General features: G+C 39.2%; 1 protein-coding gene across 1 annotated transcript in view; it reads left to right on the top strand.

Annotated features, from left to right (window-relative positions):
- Nucleotides 1-21,506, top strand: part of TDRD3 (tudor domain containing 3) — a 250,463-nt gene that overhangs the window by 180,670 nt on the left and 48,287 nt on the right. Inside the window, exons 6-10 of the mRNA XM_018559203.1 lie at nucleotides 2,284-2,355; nucleotides 4,870-5,019; nucleotides 9,129-9,266; nucleotides 14,713-14,869; nucleotides 17,688-17,813. Of these exons, the coding sequence (XP_018414705.1) occupies nucleotides 2,284-2,355; nucleotides 4,870-5,019; nucleotides 9,129-9,266; nucleotides 14,713-14,869; nucleotides 17,688-17,813 (643 nt within the window). The remainder of the gene's footprint in view (nucleotides 1-2,283; nucleotides 2,356-4,869; nucleotides 5,020-9,128; nucleotides 9,267-14,712; nucleotides 14,870-17,687; nucleotides 17,814-21,506) is intronic.

The following is a 21,506-nucleotide window of genomic DNA, read 5'->3' as shown; positions in this document are numbered from 1 at the left end:
GCACATGAATTCATTTGAATCTGTACAATTTCTCTAACTGCCCAAGCCCGTGACCTTTCCTGTAGATATGATATGCCTATAAATGTTTAATAATGATTGCCACTATTTAGCATTGGTGATATTGTTTGGCAAATTGCTCAGTTTTACATTTTTTATGACCAGTAATATCCATGCAATGCATACAGTAAATAGAAGTATACTATAGATTTTGGCCTTAAAACAATTAGCAGTGTCAAAGGAACGGAAAGCCACAGCAACCATTTTATCTTTCATTTCCCTGTCTTCCATAAACTGAAATCTGTTTGGTTTCTGTGGGTTTGGTTATTATCACCTTTAGCTTAACTTTGCTAGAAAAAAAGGACTATTTTTGTATTTATGCATTATACTGTAAGTTACTTGCTTGTTTAACCGAAGTAGATCTAAACGTTCAAGGGTTAGCCACCATAAGGGATATTTTAGGTATAGACTAAGCCTTGTGGGTTGAGTCAGCCGCAGCTTCTTTTCTATCTTGCATACTCCAGCCGGGTTATTTCCCCTATTTTCCTGTTGGCCTTGATGTTTTAGATGTTTCCACCCACCTTTGTGCATTCCAGCACCTCCTCTTGCATTCTACATAATATAAAACAAAATCCAGCAGAGAGGTGCATCTTTAAATGGCCACAGCAAGTGTTCAGACCTAGGAACTCAGCACCTTACCTATAGACTCCATGATCAAGACTCCACTCATAGATTCAATGATAAAACTCCACCCTTCAGCAAATCAATGTAGGCAGGGTGGATGTGATACCTGCACTAGACAGAGACTAGTATCAGGAGTCCATAGTTGCACTACTTCTCCTCAATCACCACCGGCCCTCAGATTACTCAATCTAAGTGTATTTTGAATTTATATCCTCCGCATCTAGAGGGGTGGCGGAGCTATTCATTCCAAGTAAACTTAAAATTAGTGATCCGATACTATGATCCCGCTGAGATTACGAGGCAATTTTTCAGCTCTCCTGTCTCTACTCTTGCAGGTGCCCACACAGCCAGCTACACAGAGCCCTGTCCAGTAGAGGAGCTAACTCTTTGTTTAGCCACTGGTTAGATCGGTTAGAGATGTTATATGGAAGCACAACTCTTGCTGTATGTGCAGTCTGTTTTATTTTTAGGCGCATCCTTTAGATCTGACAGGGGAGTTCTCTACTCGCCTGTTAAATTTCACGCAGCTGTCCTCACAGCCATGTTTTTTGGAGTTCACTTGGTGGATAGCTGTGCATGTGCTGATAGAGGAGGAGAAAACTCCCCTGTCAGATATTCAGCATTTGCTGTGATATCAAACAAATCTCAATGCAGCAAGCACTGTACCTTCATAAGTAAACACAGTAACAGATCTAACCAGCGGGGGCAGGGGGAGGTTAAGTAAATAGCCAGACTGCTGTTCCTCGACTGGACAGGGCTTCTGTTAAACTGGCTGTGTGGGCAGCTGCAAGGATTGTAACCGGGAGTCCAATATTTTTAACTGCAATTGCTATTGAATCAAGCTGTAACATTAATAAAGTCCAGATTAAATACTGTCATGTTTTTGCTAAGGCTAGCCATACACTGTTAGAAATATCATTATATTCCCCCATCCATGATAAACAGCTGTTGGCTTTTGTATTTGGCAGCCGCTGCTCCTGCAGCTTCTAAGTACCCAAACAGTGCCTTGATACATAATATTTTTCCACCCAGCTCCTTTGATAAGTCACTTGAAAAATTGACTTTTGTCAAACTAGGTGGTGCCCGCAAGCGGCACCCACAGACGCAACCTCAGCTGAATCAGTGGCCAACATTTGTTCTGTAGGTGACCAGCTCAACAGGCAGCTATGGAACACTGTACACTGGAGCAGGGTAGAAAAGGACTGAGAGAGAGATTGATTTATAAGAAGCAGGGTGTTCCCACACATACAGAAAGCCATTGATAGTGCCATCCCCTGAACTACAGCTGTGAGGAATTTGCTGGAGATCTTATGATATTTAAAGCAGGAATATTTTTTTACAGAGCAGGAAGGTAAGAAGAAAATTGTTTAAAATCAGTACATGGGGTTGGAAAGGGAGGCTTAGAGAGTTTATTACCATTGTCCAGAGTACATCCTTTTAATCTTGATTTGTTTTACATTAGCATTAGTATTGTAAGGTGTTTTGGGATCTAGGTTTAACATATTCCATTAAATTAATTAGCTTAATTCCCCTTCTAGCCATTTGTCATTAAATTAATTTTGTCATTCCATATAATTTTTTTTCTTTTTTTTTTTTACACAGAGCTTATCTAAGCACAGTCGAAGCAATATTGGAACAGAGGGAGGACCTCCACCATTTGTGCCTTTTGGGCAGGTAATATTGTGCTCAGTTTCTTTTTTCTTTACCTGCCACTTGTAAAGCAATTGCAACAGAGTCAGTGGGGTTTGATTTCCTAAAATAGTGAAGAATTCTTACTATACAAGGTGAACATTTACATAGATCAATTACTAAGGCAAAGCTGCTTAAACATATCCAGTCATGTGCAGATAAAGTAAAAACATTCTATAATGTTTTTTTTGTATCAATGTGCATGATTGAGAATTCCAAGGGATAACTTTGGTATGTTACCTCATGCACATGACCCTGTGTTGCATTAAGGCAGCCCATTAATTTAAAGTTGGCTTACAATGCATGGCAACTGACAAAGTGTCCCTTTGGCATTTTTGAAACGCAACACCCCGCCACGCATGGTATGTGATGGCGTTAGCCTTGCAAACTACTGTTTTAGGAGGCCATTCCTGATGAATGACCTTGCAACGTATGGAAATGTATTTTACGTTACTGCTCTTTACTAGTGATGGGCTCGGGCGTGTTCGCAAGCGCATCGTGCCGAGCCCGCCTGGAAGCTATCAGCGCGCAGGGTTAATCAAAGGCACTGAGACATTTCCCGATCTCTGCAGCTGCGGACCGGGAACATGTCTCAGTGCCTGTGATTGGCCCTGCACGCTGAAGGCTTCCTGTCGGGCTCGGCACGAGGCGCTTGCGAACATGCCCAAGCCCATCACTACTCTTTACCACAAACAGTAAATCAGCTACAATTATAAAATACTCACTCTGTTGCTCATACACTGATTGTAGACTGAATGTATTGAGTTCTGCAGTTCCTAACAGAGGAAAGACCTGAAAAACTCTGACCACATCTTTTTGGGTCTTGGTACGTCCTCGTAGATTAAGTGCAGGGGATGTCTAGATTGCAAGGAGCAAGTAATCACATTTGTCAAAATGTCATGAGTCAAAACCAGACAGACAAGCAGAACATGTTGTATATGTTTGAAGTTATAGACATCAATGGATCTTGTTTGTATGTGTTTATCCAGCCATATAATGAACTCTTGGCTTTCTAGTTATCATGAAGTCTGCTAGATCTTTGCATGCATTGTAGGGATGCTCAGATACCAAGTACCGTATTTAGTACATGTACAGATACTTTTTCACCTCCAAGACTAGACTAGAGAAAAACTCAAACGTTAGGAGGCAGCTGTCATTTGTAAGGAGCACACGGAGCTCCTGGCATTTGTGCATCCCTGTTTTAATGTATGATTTGTTATATATTTATATTGGGGATACCATTTTTTACAGACCAAGTACTTTTTTTGTTTAGCGTCATGTGACCGTTATTCTAAAACAATACAGTCTAATGATTTCAGGACAGTGGTGGAATGCCAGTGCCCTGTCACAGTTGCAACTTCTGCGACCCTGGTAGTTCTCGTGAAAATGCCAAGTGTAGGCGCTGGTATCTGAACATCCCTAATGTATTGGTATTATTTTGTTTTCTCCATTATTGTTACTCCCAAATTTTTTTTTGTATAATTTATCTTTAACCATTTTGTATCTTATGTTTTGGCTAATTTTACACCTCATTCTCCGCTTTAACTTTTTGGTTGTATTGTCCAGTCACAAAGTCAGCCTGAACATGCTGTGACAGCTATTTATAATATTTGTTTTTAGGTTGGCAGGATGAATTTATTCACTTTTACGTGGCTTTTTACATCGTAAGAAAGGTGGGCTGCGCACCATGAAATGTCAGAGCTGATAGAGTAAATACTGGATTTTTTGCAATCCTCTTGCCATGACCTGTCATGTGCTTCTGCTTTTTACTTTGTGTAAAGTGAACCTATTAGGACAGAACTATGGGAGCTGCCATTGCTGACTGGTTTTAAAGCTGAATCAATGGCAGATAAAAGACAAAATTAATGCAACTTTGTATTGGATAATACATCATTAAAGGCCCATTTACATTTTGTGGTGTGTTGCTTTAGGGCAGCACTTTGAAAAGCAGGAGTTTAACGTAAAATCTGTTTATTGGGGTTCATTAAGGGACAACCCTCTGTGTTTATGATATACTCCTATTACTGTTTATCTACAAAATGGAAGCATCCTGTGAGTGGTTATACCTGGCTGGCCATCAGCTTTTTTTTTGTTTGCCCATGCCCTATTCCTCCTATAGGTAGCAGTATGACCCAATTGTCTCAGAATTACTGAATTCTGTTTACTTTAATAAACTCCAAAAAACAGATTTTACGAGTATTGTTGTTTATATCATTATACTTGCATAGTGGTACAGACATTTTTGATCAGGGAAGCTGTTTTTTTCTTGTGATTTACTTTTAGATGTGTATGCCACACAATGGCAAGCTATTCTCCATCCAATCTGCATCCTATCTGCATGTTTTAACTTTCTACAGAATATCAGCAGTTTTTCTCTTTAATGCTTTCTGTGTGATATATATCTAGCAGGCAGGGCCTGTTACCTGACATATTATCTTCTATAAACTGTATGTGTATGGGTCATAATTACTGACTTCTGATTTACATGTCTTGTTTCAGCATCGTGTGTCTGCTACTATAGTGGATAGCAAAGAACTTGATAGCCGCAAAACGCTGCAAGCTTCCAATGTTGCCAAAACTGTGGGGGAGAATGATGAGTTTGAGAAACAAAGGACAGCTGCTATTGCTGAAGTAGCAAAAAGCAAAGAGGTTTAAGACTTTTTTTAACTCTACTTTAATGTTTTTTTAACCAGGCTTTAAAAATGAAATGTAATTTCTGTGGGTTAGTTGGCTGTAATTCATCTCTATTGGATGGCCATTACAACACTCAAGCAAGGACTGGGCCATTTAGGGCTATGTTAGGGGCTGACGAGTACTTCTGATAGTTGAAAACACTCCTTTTCTAAACTATCCTTTCCTTTTTTCATCAAGAATTGTGAATCACTAAAGCGTCAGCACTGACTCCTGGTGCTACAGGGACGAGCAGATGTGAATCCACTAGTATTCTTTGGGGAGATATCTGACCAACTCTGTTTATTTTTACTGTACAAAAATAAAACACAAAGAGAGATAGATCCTGTTTTAAAACTGTCAATTATTTATTATTATTTTTTTACTTGAGATAGATATATACAGTGTAACACAAGGTGCAAAAGGGGCGTGATGACATGTTAACACTGTAAATTGTGAATGAACCCTCTGCACACATTTACACCCTTACATACAGTATTTCTAGAAACCTTTTGCACACAAAAAGGGATTCTTGGTTTAAATATATTGCAATACATGTTCAAGGTGGCCAGCTATGTCAAAGTGATGCCTTTCTAGCCATTCCCTACTGCCAAGTGCCAAACACTTAGTTGCTTATAGCATGCTTTAATGGCCATATAGTGCCAATATGGGGCATACACACAACACCCGTGAGGTGCTATACCATTTTTACTGCATAGTGCAAGTAATTGACCTGACCTAAATCTGTCCTCTAGATGTGTCTGTCTATCCCATATTGGCCCTAAATGTCCAAGTATGCTCTAGGTATGTACAGTCATTGCCAAAAATATTGGCACCCCTGCATTTCTATCAGGTAATGCAGAAAATTGTTGCAATTACAAATGTTTAGGCATTCTCATGTTTATTTCTTTTGTTTGTATTGGTATGATACAAAAAAGTGGAGAAAAAAAAGAAGCCAAATCTGACACATTCCCTGCAAAACTCCAAAAATGGACTGGACAACATTGTTGGCACCTTCTCTAAATTGCAAGAAATATATTTACATTCCAAGTTTTTGTGGAAAAACATGGACAATTTCAGGTTAACAAGCCCATCTCCAGAGATCTTAATGTTCCTGTGCCCCTGTCCACTGGATGTCTTGACTGTGTGCATGGCATTATGAAATCTGAAGACTACCAAATAATTCTGGGGTGCAATGTAGGGCCCAGTGTCAGAAAGTTTGGTCTCCTTTAGATGTCATGGGTCTTACATCAGGAAAATGACCCAAAGCACACGTCAAAAAGCACCCAGAAATGGTTTCAGACAAAGCGCTGGAGAGTACTGGACTGGCCAGCAATGAGTTCAGATCCAAATCCCATAGAGCAGCTGTGGAGAGAACTCAAAACAGCAGTTGGCAAAAGGATCTCTTCCAATCTGAGAGACCTGGAGCAGTTGGCGAAAGAAGAGTGGTCCAAAACTCCTGTAGAGAGGTGTAAGAACCTCATTGATGGTTACAGGAAGCGATTGATTTCAGTTAATTTTTCCAAGGGCTGTGCAAATATTAATTGAAGCTGCCAATAATTTGGTCTAGTCCATTTTTGGAGTTTTACGTGGAATGTGTCAGATTTGGCTTTTTTTCCCCTCCACTTTGTTGTGTCATACCAATACAAGCAAAATAAATAAACATGAGAATGCCTAAACATTTGTAATTGCTACAATTTTCTGCACAAAGTGGTGCATTTTCTGACAGAAGTGCAGGGGGTGCCAATATTTTTGCCCATGACTGTATTTGGCACATCTATTTGATCATAGCTTTCTGGAGGACAGATTAGACAGGCTAAGCAAAGATGATTTTCAGTTGGCTGTCCTGGATTGTGCTGCTTCTCACACTGACCTTTGCTTTATTTCAAGAAAAGTTAGTCCTAGCACCTGTGTTTTCTTGACACTTAAATTGAAACTTATTTCACATTTCCTGAAGCTGCTGGCTTGAAAGTTTCTATAGGTTCACACTTGTTGCGATACCGTAACAGGCATCTTAGTGCAAAGTGAAAACAAGTGTGCTTGGTCCGCTTCAGTGCCATTCCTCCTCAATGGCACCCCAATGCACCTTTCTAATGGACATGCAGCCTATCACAATGCACAGTAATACACTACCATGCATTGTGGTGTACTGCGTTAAACAAAATAGTACATCCGCTTTCTTTAGAGCGACAGGCAGCCCATTGAATGAGCTGTCTAAACGCAATGCACGTTAGTAAGTGGAAGAATGCACACGTGGAACAGTGTGAACCTAGCCTCCACATTCCATTTGTTCTCAAAATATTTGTGCTATATTTAATAATAAACTAGTGATGGTCTGTAAATATACCACTAACACCATAGACCATTAATAAAACCTTAGACTTGTAACTTGCAAGTTTAGTAAACTGTCCAAGAAATGCTTTTTTTTTAGGTTCCTGAATGTTGACAGTTGTTCAGAACGCTGGGCAAATTACAAATTAACCCTTGCTATGGGGCTACCCCCACGCTGCGAGAGTTAAAGGACACTATGGTGTTAAGGCTTTTCCCCATAGTTCTCAGGGTAACGGGAGGACACAAACTAGCGTCCTCCCGTCACCCTAGGCTCAGTATACCGCGAGCTGTAGCTCGCAGTATACTGAGACGCTGCAGTATACCGCGAGCTGCTGCTCGCGGTATACTGAGACGCTGCAGCTGAAGCGGATCCCGACAATTATGTCTGGATCCACCCAGCTGCGTGACTGACAGCAGGCTCTGCCTATCCAGAGGCAGAGCCAGCTGTACCCTCCCCCGTCCGTTCTGCCAGTCAGCGCTGGCGGAGGGGGGGGAATCCAGCCCCTCCCCTGTCACAGCAGAGAGCCGTGACAGGATCGAGAGGTGAGCGAACGCCGGTATGTGTTCGCTCACCTCCCGATCTACTGAGCCGACCTGTGACAGTCTCATTGTCACAGGTCGGCTAGAACTATGAGGTGAGTGAAAAGCACTCACCTCATAGTTCTCCTTTAAGTGCTGATTTTGGTCTAGGGTCTAAAATTTAAAAATAAATACTCATTTGATCCTCCATCCTGCCTGGCTGTTAGACCGATTCCCACAGCCTCTTCTCCACCGGACTCCAGGGGTCTAAGCCCTGCTGACGTCCACACCTTAAATTCAAGTCCATTGACTTGCACTTGCAACATGAGAATGCCGAGGTTCATACCACAGCCGTAGCGGAGCGGGTCAAAGGTGAGAGGTCACCGCCGCAGGATTAAGGTTTTGGGTGAGCGTATCATTATTTTAAACCCTAGACTAAAATGAGCACTTAACCCATGCAGTGTGGGGGTAGTCCCACTGCAAGGGTTAATTTGTAGTTTTCCTTTAAATAGAGATAATTGTTTAACATATTTCAGGCACAAAAGTGATTGCAATGTATTAAAGCCCACAACCTAATGTTTGCAGAGTATTTACGTCTTATTAAACCCCATAGACTGTGCTGATTATATGATAGTTTAAGGATTGTTCTGAGTCAGCAGCCCCACAGAGAGCACTGCTTGATAAACAAGGGCCTGTTTGTTTACGTTGCTTTATTGGCAGTCTTGGAAAATATGGATGCCAAAGCCTCATCTTGTTTTCTATAAATAAGCCTTAATAATATGTGCATCAGTATCCTGATTAGCTTGCTGGAAGCTGATTGACAAAATGATCACATTTTCTGGGGTTTTTGCACACTGCGGACTTTTATCCTCCACAGGAAACTGCAGAAACTTGGACTCGATGTAAAATTCCTGGAACTTGCCCAGTTTAATGCTCGTGTTATTTTATTCCCCGCTATATCGTTTTCCATTTGCCTTTATTGTTATGATTCAGTTCAAAGTAGCACATAAACATGAACATTATATACCTTTATTTTTACGACTTGAAACGTTGACAAGAACGAGGAAGCCAATGAGCAGGATATTGTTCAGTTTTATGGAAATTAACATTTTATTTATCAGTAGGTACAGCTCAGTAATAAAAAATGAAGCTCCTGTGGATTTGTTGCCTCTTGCATAATGGCTTTATCTTTAGGATGAGTTTAGAAAGGAGTCTAACACAGAATTTCTTATCTCCAGACCAAGACGTTTGGAGGAGGTGGTATTGCTGGAAGCAATCTCAATACAGGTTCTGGGGGGAGTCGTAACAGGGAAGTGTTCCAGAAAGAGAAGATAATCAGAAGTGAAGGCAGATCAGAAGGCGTGTATCGTGAGCTGGTAAGGTTTAACTGCGAAACAAAGCATTACATAACAAAAGCAAATACTTTTTTCCCTCTGTCACTTCTGTTTTCTCCCCCCACACAATCTCTCTCTCTCTTCCCACTCAGTCTTTATTTCTATTTCCATATCTTTCATTACTCCCTACTCTTTTACACTCTTTCTTTCGTCTCTGTTGTCTCTTTACCTGTGTTTCTCTCCCTGCTTTCTTTTTCTTTATCTATTTCTATCACCACCTACTTTTCCTTTTCTAATTTGTCCTTACCATCTCCATTTCCCTTCATTTGTACCTCTTGTTTTGCCTCATCTGTTCCATTTCTCCTATCCCTTCTCCCTTAATCACTTCCTTTCACATTATATTTTTTGTCCTGTTACATCCCATATCTTTCCCCCCACTCTTTCTGTATACCTAGCTATGATGATTCCTCTTATTCCACAATGCAAATGCAGCACTGATCCCACTCTTTTTTTTTTTATCTCGTTCTCTTTACGGTCTGTGTTTGTTACTCTTCATATTTTCTCCACTGCAAGTTTCTAGAGAGAGTTCTTTGCTGCTGCACACCAATTGTAGAACGTATTGCTATGCTTTGCTTATACCCTTTTTCTTCTGAGATATTTGCCTTTGAATTTGCATATTTATATCTTAATTTGCATTTGAAATTAATAGAATTAACTCCATTTATCAGCACATAGCCTGCTGCCTTTAATCCCATAAATATAACAGTCCTAAATCTGTGTAATAATTAAAAAATATAACAGTCCTAAATCGATGTAATAATTAAAAAATCTTCAACATTTTGGAGAATGAGCTACATGTGGGAAATGTAGTTGGTGCCGAATCATTCTGTCAGTTCAAAGCTTAAAAAATGGCATTTCTGACCCATGGAGGGTTGAAAATCTGCTAATTGATAGACAATGTTATTCTAACTACTACACTATGTTGCTGCTCTGGGTGTTGTCTAAAGGTGCCTGTACACTTGCCGTATTTCAGCCGGTCTTTAATGTACTGGCCAAAATTTGCCAGGGTGGGGCTGTCGGCTCCCTTTCTGCCAGCATTCCTCGATCAGCTGATCAAAGAAGCCGGATATAAAATATTTGTGCGATCAGAGATGGCCACGGAGCTGCCCGCTCTGATCGGGTATGCTAACAAGTGCCGGCGGCACCTGTCAAAATACAATGCTAACAACGGCAGTTCCTCGATTTGACAGGCTTTTTGTGTTAACGTTGGAATCATGTAAATTTCTTAAATTGAGCCCGCGGTTGGAACAAAGAAAATTGACGCGTGTATAGCCACCTTTGGTATTAAAAGGTGTGTTCCAAACAGTTTGCTTGAGCCAACGGCATATAGTAGTGGAAAGTGTTTAATTGCATCTCGTTTGAAGGAAGACTTGAAAGCGCAGATCATTTGCTATCACTATCTCTTGCTGAGTGTACAATATTGTTCACAATGACCCATGTTTCCTTTTTATAGAACTTTTTCATCTTTTTTTCATATGTAGGCTCTGCTGAGTTTAAAGGATACAGTTCAAGTCACATGATCAGCTCTCTGTGAATTCAGAGATGAATCAGTGCCACCTGCAGGCAGGGCACAACAGCACTTCATCTCCGGTGCAAAACAGTAACAAGACACAAAATGCCAGCACTTTTCAAAGTTTCATGATGCAAATTTATTTCTTCATAACAACCATATAGCCACTGATTCATTTCAGTCATTCAGTCAAACATGTTTGGACGATGCATAGGGGCAATATAGATTATTTTTTCTTTTCATGGTATTGAGCGTGTTTATGGTTCTGTACATGGGGGAGATCTATGCTATTTTTTTTCCACTTCCGCATGAGGCATTTTGGATTTTTAAGATCAGACAGCCCCTAGGTCTTAATTGTAGGTGGGACATTGACCCCCACATTTAATGTTGTGTTTTTTGTCTTTTGATTGTATTTAACACTTTCAGTATATTATGTGCCGGAATCCCCTTATATGGTATGTAGTGTAAATTTTTTGTATGTTTTTTTTTTTTTTCTGTCTGTTTTGTTTTTTAAAAATCATTAAACTGTACTCGAAATTTGATTATAATTATAAGTATGTAACACACTGTATGTTAAAATGATATGTTGTTTATGGCTTTTTGTAAAAATAATAAAGACTAAATATTTAAAAAAAGATATCTGTTCTAAGATATCTTGAACTGCCTCTGTTGTGATGAGGTTCAAGTTTTACTATTATCCTTGCTAGGGATATCCTGATACCGATACCAGACATTTGCATGAGTACTTGTGAAAATGCCCCAATCCTTAAGGCTGATAACGGACCTTTTGATTTTCAAACCGCAGTTTCCGTCAGCGAAAGTGCTTGTACTTGGTCTTAAAAAAGTATTGGGTAGGTATATAAGGCTAAGGAGATCCATCCATACTACGATAAGTGCCAGGATAGGCTGAATTGCATTAGTGGCTGTATGGTTTTTATCCCTTACTCACTACGAAGTAAAAAAACTTGCATTGTGGAACTTTTAAAAGTAACCACAAAGCATTTTGTGTCTTGTTACTGAATGTACTGGATCTTAAATTTTTTAGCAATTTCTCTCATTTTTTAGCATTTCCAGAGCAAGGTCTGAGGACACTGAACACGCTCATGTTACAGGAAAAGGAAAGTGACTGTAGAGGCAATATTTTTTGTTGCCTAACTGAATATATTTGGTGAAAGCTTTTGAGAATACTTGCTTCTCTTCATTAAGCTTAATGTCATACTCATGGAAAGAAATCTTATCCTCTTCACATTTTCCATATTATTATTATCTGGGAATTATATACAAAAACTGTTTTTGGAGACCATGGATCCAAATCCTACAGTATGTAAACATGGCATTGCCTACAGTCATCTATCAGATTCCTTGTTTCATTTCCCAGTACAGTAAAGTAATGACCAACTCCAGGCTTTCTTGCCTGGTCTGGTGACATCTCAGTTGCTCTTCACCCTCTTCCTCCAGCTGTGGGACGATGTAATGACATGGCATTGCTTTCTACAGCATTCTCCTATGTGGCCAGGGCGGGGGTGTGAGGCCTTGACGCCCGAGGTTTACAAGAAGTGGGTTGAATGTCACTGGGTGTCAATCAACCTGGAGATGGCCAACACTGGATTTGTTACTAGTTGAGTCTGTAGGGGACAGCACTGGATATAGGGTGAGTATATTAGCTGGAGCTGCTTTATTTTAAAGCTGCTGGGGGATCCTTTTTTTTTGGCCCAAGCTGGAATTGGGTTATAATGATTTTCTATAAGCAACAAAGTTATGCAATATTCATTTATAGGCTCCTCAGGGTATCTGCTTAGTTTTCATAGTTTATAGTTAGGATAGGGAGAAAACAAATCTGAAAAAGTATATAGCTAGTTAACTTTTATTATCTGTGTTGAAAGTCAACCAGTTTAAAGCATATCACTCTATGCAGCTTACTTTTGAGTGCCATCTGTGTAAATAAACGTATATGTATTGCTGAGGCTTTTTGAAAGGATCCAAAGTGCTATTTATCAAATACTGTTCAAAATGGTATTGTCTTCTAAAAAGTACACTACAGTTAAAACTCAATATTGTACCTTAAAATATATAGTCCAATCACATCCTATATGATCGGTACTTCAGATTTTTATCTAGAGCATTCTTTACTGCACCTGACAACCCAGTCCCTTGTTGGGATCTGCTTCTTGTTCTGCAGGAACCTTTTTTTTTAACTCCCTTTGCAGGCTCCATGCTATTTGTCACATACAGAAACAATCAAAAATTAGTATTAGGAGTTTCTCACAATCACTAACCAGATTAAACTTGCCTCTGAATTTTAAATATGATATGTGATACAGGAAGGTATGGATAGGAAAAATAGAAAAATACACAACACTGGTGTCAGGAAGTACACTTCCAGCGACCCTTTGAGGTGCAACACTAGTAAATTACAGAAATCACAGATTAAAAATGAACGTTTAGATTTTAGTACAGCTACAATGTTTGCTGAATAGCATTGCTGTCTAATATATTGCTTTCATGTGTTGTCTGTAATTGCCCTTTAAAACAAAAGATGTCTAGTTGTCATCAGAACAGGGGGTATTTCCCCATTTGATGTCAAATTTTAGAGCCACACAAATTATTTATTTATGTCTGTGACCCATTGTACTTTGAGAACCACCTATTTACAAGCAAAAATATGGCTAGTTCATAAAACCTTTAATAATCTCCCATTTGTTAACTATATATTTAAATGCGTAAAACAATTTCTACTTAGATAAAATAAAAATACAACTAAGGTTGCACCTGCTCTTCACCCTATTGGTACACCAGGGCTTATTGGGGTATTATCCAGTTATCTTTACTGTCCCTTTACATTTACCTTTATTTTTGTTGCATCTGGTTCCAGCGTGCCTTACTAAATCTTGTTCTGAGTGGTAGGGGGGGATTTCTTTCATTTGTTTACCGGTTGCACTTATTCTGTTGTCAGTACATGTTGTGCTTTATCTACTTGAAAACTTCAATAAAAAAATTATTTAAAAAAAATAAATAAAACTAAGGTCACTTTTGCATATTTTGCTAGTTTCATGGTGACCTATAAAGTATATACCAAAGTCCTGTTCATTATCTCTTGATCTGTATATGTTATTCAGTCATGTTGTGATACTTCGAATGTGAGCAATATGTAGTAATGTGTAGCGTGAATTGCAAATTATTTGATCCATCGATGCCTAGGGGAACAAAAATACATTTAGTTTAAAGCTGCGGTTGCCTTGTCAGCAGTGTGTGGCAGCGATGATGATGTTTCGATTGGACATGCTAATAAAATATCATGCAACACTCCATGTGTATCTCTATAATAGATGTTCTGTTCGGATGATACTAAGCCACATTCTGAGTACATTTCATCCCAGAAGCCTTTTAAGACTTTGCATATGATTTGTCACTCAATAATCTAATTACATCTGAAAATTGCTCTAGTCCTAAGCAACTAAATAAGTGGCCTTTCAGGAAGCAAAAAAATACAGTAAAGAAAACTAAAAGATCAATATTATGCTTCAGCTTTAATGTGCAAATTTGTGGAAACAACAGTAAATCTCTCCTTTTTTAAGTCCGGTTATGATTCATTTGAGGCAGTTTATCTCTTTTGTGTCCCTACAGCAGCTCTATTTCCACATCTTTATATCACTGCAAATTATGTTTTATTTAAACTTCTATTTGTCTGTGTACTTTATATTATTTATGTTTTATCAGAGCACCATCACACTTGTATAAATGGTATTGTTTACTGGGGATCTGATATTGCAATAGGCATTTTTGTGAAAATAAAGGTTTAGAATGCTTTGCAAAATAATCTAGGTAAATATGATTAAAGCCTTAGTGACAATCTTGCACTGGAATATAAAATTGTATGTTGCTGGTTATTACATTCTTTGTGACTTTATTCTATTACAGGTTGATGAAAAGGCACTGAGGCACATCACAGAGATGGGCTTTAGCAAAGAGGCAGCCAGACAAGCACTTATGGACTACAGCAACAATATGGAGGCGGCTCTAAACTTCCTTTTAGCTGGCAGCAAGCCTAATCCTGTTCAAGTGCTCCCAACACGAGGTATTATCACCTGGTGTATAACATGGATAGATACTATGGGGTAGGCATTTCTTACACATGGATCGTCCTGAAACACAACATTCATGTGTGCATAGGACAGCACTAAAAATAGCCCTGCCAAAAACATTTCCCAGAGCTCCTCGGTGCAGCTATGGTTCCATGAAAAACTCAACCCCTGAGCAGGTAGGCTGTTTTTTGCAAGTATGCTGCAGTGCCGTCCGTCCGTTTTTTTACTACGGGCGGACGGCAAGTGGTTAAAGGCTTGATTTGAATCCGTTTTTACTGTGCGTCTTTATAGGGAATCTCTCTGGTGTTGAAACAAATCTCTGCCATAATATGTATATCCATGATGAAAAATGTCAAAAGCCATGCACCAAATATAACCAGAAATGCTGTTCCAATAGCAGTCAGTCAACAAAAAGGGGTCTTCTTTCACTTGTAGCTCGCTCCTACTGAAATCGTCCCGTTATAGAACAGGTGTACAGATCATGGAAGTTTAAAGTATGCTTGTCAAAAACCTGTGCAATCCTAACTGAGGCATAAGCAGACGTTGCCTTAGGTGAAATGTGTATGTCTAAACAAACAATAGAGCCAAAGCTATAGACAGGTGAAGTTAAGAGTATGGCTGTCCATACACCTGCAATATTTTTCAGCAGGTCTAAACAAGAAAATACTTTTATATCCCCCATCCATGCTAACTGTGTGGATGGGGAAATGCCCCCGCCAGTCTATTGTGTTTTGACTGCAGCGAGTGTGTCGCTGTTAAAATCCCAGAACATTGACTGCAGCTGATTGGGGTCCTGACAGGGCCACACACTGATTGAAATTCAATCAGTTTATGGCCAGCTTTACATGTAACTTGTCTTCTATGTATTCGGTGTTGTCCCTTCTCTTCCTGCCTTCCTATTGCTCAATAAGGCAACCTATAATTCTAAAAGACCAGTAAGGAACTGGAAAGGGAGCATGGCTTTGCACACATTATATAGGAATATTAAATATTTACAATAATTCAATATTCAGCTGTGTGAGATGTGTACTGGGTAACTGTCCCTGGCTTCAGTACTTTCTGGGCCACTGATCTGAAGCTAATACATCCTTAATCCCCCAAAAAGTTGGGACACTGTGTGAAATCTAGATTAAAACAGAATGCAATGATTTGCAAATCTCATAAACCCATATTTTGTTCACAATAAAAAGAAGAAAAAAAATATATAAAATGCTTCAACTGAGAAAATGCCATTTTTAGAAAACAAATAAGGTCATTTTGAAATTGATGGCAGCAACATGTCTCAAAGTTGGGACAGGGCCACGTTTACCACAGTGTAGCATTTCCTCTTCTTTTAATTCTTTAAATATCTGGGAACTGAGGAGACCAGTTGCTGGAGTTTTGGGAGAGGAATGTTGCCCCATTCTTGCCTAATATAGTATTGTAACTGCTCAACAGTCCTGGGTCGACTTTGTTGTATTTGTAATTTCAAGGTGCTGCAAATATTTTCAATTGATGGAAGGTCTGGACTGCAGGCAGGCCAGTTAAACACTTAAACACACAGACTCTTTTACTATGAAGTCATGCTGTTGTCATAGATGCTGTATGCGGTTTAGCATTGTCCTGCTGAAATATACAAGGCCTTCCCTGACAAAGACGTTGACTGGATGGGAGCATCTGCTGCTCTAAAACCTGGATATATCTTTCAGCATTGATGGTTCCTTTCTAGATGTGCAGGCTGCCCATTCCATACACACTAATGCACCCCCTACCATCAGAGATGCAGTTTTTGAACTGAGCGCTAATACAAAAACCAAAAGTTCCCTCTTTTTAGTCCGGTGGGCCCATGGTTGCCAAAAAGAACGTCAAATTTCGATTTGTCTGACCACAGAACAGTTTTCTACTTTGTTACAGACCATGTTGAATGAGCTTTGGCCCAGAGCAGACGATGGTGTTTCTGGATCATGTTCAGATATGGATTCCTCTTTGTAATATAGAGCTTTAACTTGCATTTTTGCCAGCTTTGTGTTGCCCGCTCCCTTCCCGCTCCCCCTCCCAACCTTTTGGTGATGTGTTGCTGCCATCAATTTCAAAATTACCTTATTTTTTTTCCTAAAATGGTAAATTTTCTTAAACATTGGATATGTTTTCTATCTGCTATTGTAAATAAAATATGGGTTTATTAGATTTACAAATCATTGCATTCTGTGTTTATGTAGATTTTACACAGCCTCCCAACTTTTTTTGGGCTGTATGCAAGTTAGAAAGTTAGTGAAATCAGAACTACAGATCTGCATATTTGTTTTAAGTAATTGCCTCAAATTATTAAAGTAATTGAATTCATATAACAGACAAATGGCATTTTCAAGAGGAAAGCTCAGATATTGCAGCCTCCATAATCCTCTTATTTCAGGTTTTCATGAGTTGCTGATATAATGTACGTTAAAGAAAAACTGCAGTATATTTAGTAGAAGCACACTATGACAAGTTTTACTCATAAAATCAACCCTCCCCAGTACAAATACAGTAAACTCCATTAATATGGATATTTATCTATCTTTTACACCTGTGTATGTATGTGTGTGCAATGAATCAATTAATCAGCAAGATCTGCCAAAGTATTGTTATGTCACTATGGTTTTGATTCCCTGGCTTAAAAATATAACTTATAATTCATAAAATGCAAACATAGGAAATAGAAGCGGGAGATAGTGGAGTCTCCCAAGTGATCTTCAAGAAACTCTAGTGAGGACTGTGCAGAAAAATGAAGTAGCAGCAAAGTTGCAGTTTGAAAAGACAAATAACCTGTCTTTGTTCCCATTTCATGCACAGGTAAAGGTAAAGGTCGAGGGAGAACACGGATAGAAGAGAATGATGAACTGACAAGTGCTAGACCTTCTCGTCCTAGCACTCTCTTTGACTTTCTAGAATCCAAAATGGGAACTTTTTCTATTGAAGGTGAGTGTCGTGGCAACATTATGTATGGGGATAAGGGGTGTAAAGAAAAATAGATTTAGACACAACACAATAGGATATTCACTTAATGAATGAGATACAGATGTAAGAAAAAAACACACTTGGCTGAGTAATTTGGACAGCCGAGGAGCCCTATGGTCAATACCATACTGAGCATTGATATTTTTTTAGGGATGTGCTGCACCCTATTTTAGTTCTGGAATATGATTATCTTTAGATTTGGGCATTGTTTCTTTTTATATACCTTTTACAGGATTGTTACCATCTATTCTTAACCAATCACATTCAATAAAAAAAAGTTTCTTGACCTATCACAAATGATAAGGAGTCATGGGTGTGTGATGTATGTCTCATCTCACGATATCTTCTATCACTGTGCTTTTAGCTATACATGGTTGCTGGCTTTAATTGGTGACCCATTATGAACTTAAAACATGTTATCCCTTCTTGAAAGACCCTGACTTAATATTCAAGTATGTTTTCCTCTGAAGCATTAACGGTTTTACTTCACTGCCACCACTTTCTTTTTCTTTCCTTTCTTTTATTTTGTTTTCTTTGTTTTCTTTTGCCTTTCTTTGTACTTGGTTTGGGCCCCTTTTGCAGCACTTACTGCAATTATTTTGCACGATATTCTAATTATTCGAGTTTCACCTGTATATAATCAAGGAAGACTTGAGGAGCAGCCAAGATTTGTTCAATGTTTTGAACCTTAAAGAGGTTTATGTTGCACTCACTAAATAAGCTGGTTTGGCAAGTCCTGGCTACTACTTTTCTGCGTGTGCCTCACTTTTCGGATCCACTTATGTTGTGCACCTAGGCATTTATTCAAGTTACCTTGTGCAGGGTTCACCGCTACAATTTTTGATATACGTAAGAAAATGTTAATGACATTTTGCAGCATGACATTCAGTCAAGTGGCTGTACTGCATTTGGTAAATATTGAATATGTTATTTGTTAAAAATATGGCTACTTGTATTTATTATTATTACTTTCGTATTGTAATCATTGCCTGAAAAGGCAGTTACACTTACACAATACGCTACTCTTAAGTCCTCCTCTCAACAGATTAGCTTTGCATATTTTAGCTTTAAGTATGACAGCAAGACTCCATTTTTTTTAAACGTGCAAACCCAATTTCCATCTCTCTCTGTTGCATATCACCATTCAATATCCAATCCAATCAAAACTGGAGCTATTGCCCATGGCAACCAGTCAGCTTCTTTATTTAGTTTTCAAAGCTTAACTGAACAAACTGAAGATAAAAGCTGATTGGTTACTATGGAAAACTGTTCCAGATTCTGTCTGCCCCAGTTGTGATACATGCCCTCCATTGCATTTCTAAATACTGCTCAGTAGGGAACCCAATTTCATTGCAAGATATATGTATCACTTCCTCTCTGATACTGTAACTCACAGATATAGGATTTTTTTCTGGTGCTACACATTCTCCTCATGATGCAACACATGTAACCCCCAAACCTTAAAATCATCTTCTTCTGTCTAGCCTGTGTTCTGGGTCCTCATGGGTACGTACATGAAGTATGTTTAACTGTTTTTCAAACAACCTTTTTCAAGCAGTTGAATGTAAATTTTCAGCTTGATAAAGGATTCAGCAGCGGTTAATGCACAATACCAGTATCCAGTGCATCTTGTACTGTTGTTTACATGATGATTATTCTTGCTAATAAACCATGCTCGTTACTTGAAAAATGAGTATAAGGTATTGTGATGAAGCGTATGGATCCAAAGTATAATTAATTGCATTTCTTTCTATTCATCTAGTAGGTTTTTTTGTAAGAGCTTGTTGCCTAATTAGTTTTTATAACAAAGACTGGAAATTTCACTTAAGCAAATTTTTCTTTTCCCTCACAAGGTTGTAATTTGCCTTAGTTGTGAACTGTGGTAAGGAAACTATGAATACATAAACACGGCGATTGATCCGGTGCATACAGTAATTCATGTCCCGGTAAACGGCTCTATTGTGTCCAGTTCCTGTTTGCACTCCACAAAAAGCAAATGCTCTTTATATTTACCTGTTCTACCAACAGTTGCTTATATTCTCTATTAGCTTTATTTCAAAAAAAACAATACCATAAAAACAGGGAGTCAGTTGAGCATTTCTATTTACTTTTTTGTTTTTGTGCCTCAAAACCAAAGGTGTGTGGCCATTAAAAATCACATTACATAAAGTGAATTTTTGTAAGGACTTGTTTACCGGCTGTATTGTTAGTACCACAATGTACACAATGTCCAGGAAACATAATTGCTGCTGTGGAGGTTCAAATTATAGTCTGGTGCTAGCTAAATGCTAAACACTGTCTGGCTGTGTTCCTTGTGAGATTAGTTTTGCCAGTCAATTTAAAGGAAGTGTTTTCCCCCTTCTATTATTGACAGTCATGACTGTGTGACAAATGCTTCACTGATAACTCTTTATGCACCTATAATGAAACGTAGGTCCATTCCATAACCACATAACAAACTAGGAGCTTTGCTGCAATGGGTATGTTTTTATGTTTTCTACTTTAATTGCTGATCAAAAGTAGCAGATTTCTGGAAATAAGTTATCCAAACTCCAAAACTAAACGCGTGTTTATATTGATCCTTTCCATCAGGCCTCTTTTAAAGAAAAAGCAACTTTACCTTCTTTTTATTCCTATGATTCATTACCTTGCAGTAGCCTCCTGGAGATATATATATATAAAATTAGGGATGCACTGATACTCGTGTTGGTAAGGGAGCATGGAGTCGGCTTCCCGGCCAATCAGGAAGCCAGACGGCTGCTTGTTGCTAGGCAGCCTGGCTTCCTGATCAATCATGAAGCCAGGCGGCAGGTCATGACCCGCCTCCCAGTTTCCTGATTGGTCAGGAAGCCCGGCTGCCTAGCAAAAAGTGAAGCCGGCTTCCTAGCCAATCAGGAAGCCGGGCGGCATGTCATGACCGGCCTCCAGGCTTCCCGATTGGTCAGGAAGCCACCCTGCCTAGCAACAAGTGAAGCCGGTATCCTAGCTCATCAGGAAGCCTGGAGGCCGGCCATGATTTGCCGTCCGGCTTCCTGATTGGCTAGGAAGCTGGCTTCACTTGTCGCTAGGCATTCTTGCTTCCTGACCAATCAAGAAGCCGTGTGGCACATCATGACCCACCCCCTGGCTTCCTGATTGTTCAGGAAGCCAGGCTGCCTCGCAGTGTCGTGCGGGAAGTAAAGCCAATGTTCTTTCGAAAGAACCCCGGCTTCCTGATAATCCAGGCCCACGGGTGCCGGTATTGGTATCCGGTATTGGTGAGTACCGAAGAAAAAAATATCGGTGCTTCATATCGAAAAGCGGTATCTGCGAATCCCTTACCTCTCTCTCTGTATACAGCGTAGAATCATATACACAATTATATTCAAGGTAAACCTGATAGCATATGGGAAGCTCCTGCTACTTTAATTTCCCTGTAGGGATGCACAGCTACCAGGTACCATACTTGGTACAAGTAGAACTACTGATACTTTTCCAGCTCCATTGAAAGAATAGACTAGAGAAAAACTCCAAAGTTAGGACGCAGCTGTCATTTTTAAGGAGTATTGGCTACGGGGATTTTTGTATCCCTGTTTTAATGTATGATATGGTATATATGTATATGTGTGTATATATATATATATATATGTGTGTGTGTGTGTGTGTATATATATA

Source organism: Nanorana parkeri, unplaced genomic scaffold (assembly GCF_000935625.1).
Source record: "Nanorana parkeri isolate BGI_ZX_2015 unplaced genomic scaffold, ASM93562v1 scaffold381, whole genome shotgun sequence".
Taxonomy (NCBI): domain Eukaryota; kingdom Metazoa; phylum Chordata; class Amphibia; order Anura; family Dicroglossidae; genus Nanorana; species Nanorana parkeri.
This window is presented reverse-complemented; position numbering and strand designations above follow the sequence as displayed.